A 3,720-nucleotide genomic window follows, 5' to 3' on the forward strand; every position below is an offset into this window, starting at 1 on the left:
TCTGAGAAAACTGAAATATGAGACTGGAGGTAGTGGTGAGACAATCTGAATAGTCACAGAACCACCAAGGTTGGAAGAGACCTTCAGGATCATCCAGTCCCACCCTCACCCAGCACCACCACAATCACCCCTAATCCAGGTCCCCAAGGGACACATCCAGACACCTCTGGGACACTCCCAGACACAGGGACTCCACCACCTCCCTGGGACACTTATTCCAAGGCCTGATCACTCCTGCAGGGAAAACATTTTCTAATCTCTGATCTGAACCTGCCCTGGTGCAATTTAAGGCCATTTCCTCTCCTCCTTTCACTTGAGACATGGCAGAAAAGCCCAATCCACCCCCCCACTCAAACCTCTTTTCAGGAGTTCTTCTTTTGAAAAAAAAACCTTTTCAAATACTTGATTTTGTTACCAGGCAGTTTCTGTGTCATTTGTGAGTGCAAATGATAAAGCATTTCTGCCTCACAAACAGAAGAGTTGATTGGTGATTTTGTGTAAATACATTTTGTTCCATAATGCACTTTTTTCGTGGGCCCTTGAGTCTGAGTCACTAAAATGCTTAATGCAGAGTCTGCAGCTTTCAAACAACTGAGATGAATGGGGGGTTTTGTATCTCTCCCTCTGTTCATCAATTGAACTGTTTCCTGGGGAGAAAGTTTTGGAAGGATTTGGTTTTGTTCTGCCAGTTCCCTTTCGGAGGGGTTGCCAAAGTAAACCTTGGTGGTGTGCTCTGCAGTTTATGGATCAACTGAATTCTCAGCCTTCTGCTAAAAGCAGCTGATAGAATTACCCAGCCTGGAAATCATGATTCTGGGGAGTGTAATTAAATAGTAAATGTTTCAGTGAATTGGATGGATTTTGTCTCTGGAGCTCATAAAACTGTTATTGGGAATATTGCCTTTTCTGGGTTCTGCTGCTGTTGTCATTCAGTGTAAATGTAGCTTAGAAAAAAAAAATTCCTATTGTAGTTTTTTTTCCTCTTAATCCAAATTATTGCTGCATTATAGTCAGAAAGAACACTCAGCAAACTTCTGTATCATGTGAAGATATGATTTCCTTGAATTTATGTGGCCTTCATGAGCTTGGCTTAAAAGATCTTGGAAACAGAATTCAGGACTGTTTAATGAACATAAACCTTAATTATGATTTTTCACATGAATACATACAACAGAAATATAAAATTGTTGTGTGGACACCTCTCCAGCATTCCTGTACCAGTGGAACATTAACTTGCCTTTTCCTGTCATCATTTCAGGGAATGGGAATCAAAAGGAGCATTTGCTGGAAATGTTGCAGCTGTTGAAATACCGAGGGAAGTTTTGTGGAGCAGAGCCCCGAGCCAACATTTAATCTGTGAAATGCTGTTTCTAGGCCTGTGTTTGAAGTAGCAAACTCATGATAAACTGGTTCTTTGGGGATGCTTTGTTATCCTTTTCCTGTAAATGATGGATGGTTTGAAGGTCACTGTAAACTTTGCAGGGTCAACTCACAGATGAGGCAACAAATCAGAACTGGAAACTGGAAGTTCACAGCAGTTGAATCACAGAGATCATAAAATCAGAGATGCTACATCAGTTTGGGGCTTCTTTTAATTACTGACAGGCTGGGAAGGGATCACAGTGCATTCTGTGTGTGTGTAATGTGGCATCACACACCTGTTAAGTCATCTCGGATGCTTTTCTGTTTCTTTTTGCCACAAACTGAATAATGATGAAGCTGGGGAATAAATAATTTCAGGGTGTCTTGGGAAAGACCTTTAAAATGCCTGTATTTTAGTTCCATACATCTGGAAGTGGAGATGAGGAAATGGTGAACAGGTGAGATGTAAAAGCTGATTTTTCATGTTTAATCTAAACTTCAGGGTTTAAATTTCAACTGGTTCTTGTCATTCCCTATATTATAATTTGCCGGCCCCTTGTGAAAATTGAATTAATAGATCCTCTTTTTAGTTTGCAAGTGGAGATTTAAAAAAAAAAAAATCCTTCATTTTAATGCCTGAATTTATTTGGAATCCTAATTTGCCAGACTTCAAATGTGTGACACCCTGGCTTTGTTTGCCAGGACATCACTGGGAGGAAGATCTGACACACACTTTAAGTGGTTCTTAAAACTGCCTGACCTTGTCTACACAACCCACAGAGATGTAGGAAAGGTCAAGGATCTGGAATTCTGCCTTTGCCTTGTCTCCAGGGAAACCAGGGCAGTTTTGGTTGGGGATAAGAGACACGGAGCATAATAAATTTGAAACAAAGCGGGGCCAAATAATTAATCCTTGAGCTAATTAAAAACTGCTGGCGGCAAGGCAAGTGCTGACAAACTTTCTGAGCACGCAAAATACTGTGGTGAAGGAAAAAAAAGGTACCACATAATGTGTGTTTTAATGTGTCATTAAATTAAATCATAGTTGTTAATCAAGGCTTTTTTTTTCTGACTGGCAAAAGACACTTTTCTGATTACAAGGAGGGGGAATCTGATAATAACAGAATGACAGAACCCCAGAAAATATTGCAACTTTAGTTTAGAAATTGTCTTGGCAGTGAGTTGTACTGGAAATGGATTATTTCAATCGGGCATTCAGGATTTATATCAGAATAAATACGCCCCATGGAGCTAATGAGCAACAGTCTTTGCATTTTAAATATTTTTTCACTCAAATTCCTTGTGTTTCAAAGCCTTTGGGTTATTTTGGGCCTGTACATTGTGTTATTCAGTCTCACAATCAAGCCAACTTTCACTTTATCAGGACTGCAATGTAAAAAGGAGTAATTAATCACAGTGCTCTTGATATCCTTTATCTGTGTGACTTAAACCAACCTGATTTAAAGCTCACAATCTCTTGTTCAGCTTCAGGGTTTTATTTCAAAGTCTCTCCAGACACAAAGGGATTTCCTCTTATTTCCCAGTTCCATTGACTCATTCTCCTTGGTAAGATGGTTATAAATAGTTTTATATTTTGAGCTTTGATGTGTTTCTCTGTTTGCTCAGATGTTTGTCCATGTCTTTCTGACAGTTCTTTTTTTTTACCTCTCGACTTTTTAAGGTTGATTTTTGTGTTTCTCAAGGCTGACCACTGTTCTTTATTAGGCTGAACTCATTTCTTCTTCCTCTTCCTCAGAGTTGGCATCATCATCATCATTGTAGAAGTGAATTGTAGCTTGGACTGGAAAACTCGCCAGAACCTTCTCTCCCATGTTAGTAAGAAACTTTTGGGATTTGGACTTGGGCAAATAAAGTCTAATGAGAAAAAAAATATTTTAAGAGAAAAAAATGTGACATTTGTCCATCTGAGCTAGCTGGAAGATTAAAACTGAATTTCTGGGAAATAATTAATTAATTCTGGAGTTAAAATTAGGATACCAGGGTTAGATTGGGGTTGGGTGCTTGTAAAGAAAGGAGATGTTCTATTAATTTTCCCCCTCTAAAGGAAAGTCCCAGTCAGGAGTTTCTACATCATTAAGCCTTAAAGAATCCAAATGTTGGTGAAAACCCTTGTCAGTCCCCCAAGCACATGAAAAGCTTTACCTGGAATTAATTTTAACCCAATCTAAGCAACCTCCAGACCCAGATCTGTAACAACGTTCCATTGGCAGCTGTTCCCATTGATTACTTGGGCTTTGTGAGCTCGTTATCATATTAATAAATATAAATAATATAAATATAAATATAAATATAAATATAAATATAAATATAAATATAAATATAAATATAAATATAAAT

General features: G+C 38.4%; 1 protein-coding gene across 1 annotated transcript in view; it reads right to left on the minus strand.

The window, feature by feature from the left end:
• Positions 1-2,780: 2,780 nt before the first annotated feature.
• The window catches only part of RIPPLY3 (ripply transcriptional repressor 3), a 4,616-nt gene continuing 3,676 nt past the window's right edge, over positions 2,781-3,720 (minus strand). Inside the window, exon 4 of the mRNA XM_027701781.1 lies at positions 2,781-3,237. Within this exon, the coding sequence (XP_027557582.1) occupies positions 3,084-3,237 (154 nt within the window). The 3' untranslated portion in view covers positions 2,781-3,083. The remainder of the gene's footprint in view (positions 3,238-3,720) is intronic.

This window comes from Neopelma chrysocephalum, unplaced genomic scaffold, assembly GCF_003984885.1.
Source record: "Neopelma chrysocephalum unplaced genomic scaffold, ASM398488v2 Primary Assembly neopelma1_166, whole genome shotgun sequence".
In the NCBI taxonomy this organism is placed as follows: domain Eukaryota; kingdom Metazoa; phylum Chordata; class Aves; order Passeriformes; family Pipridae; genus Neopelma; species Neopelma chrysocephalum.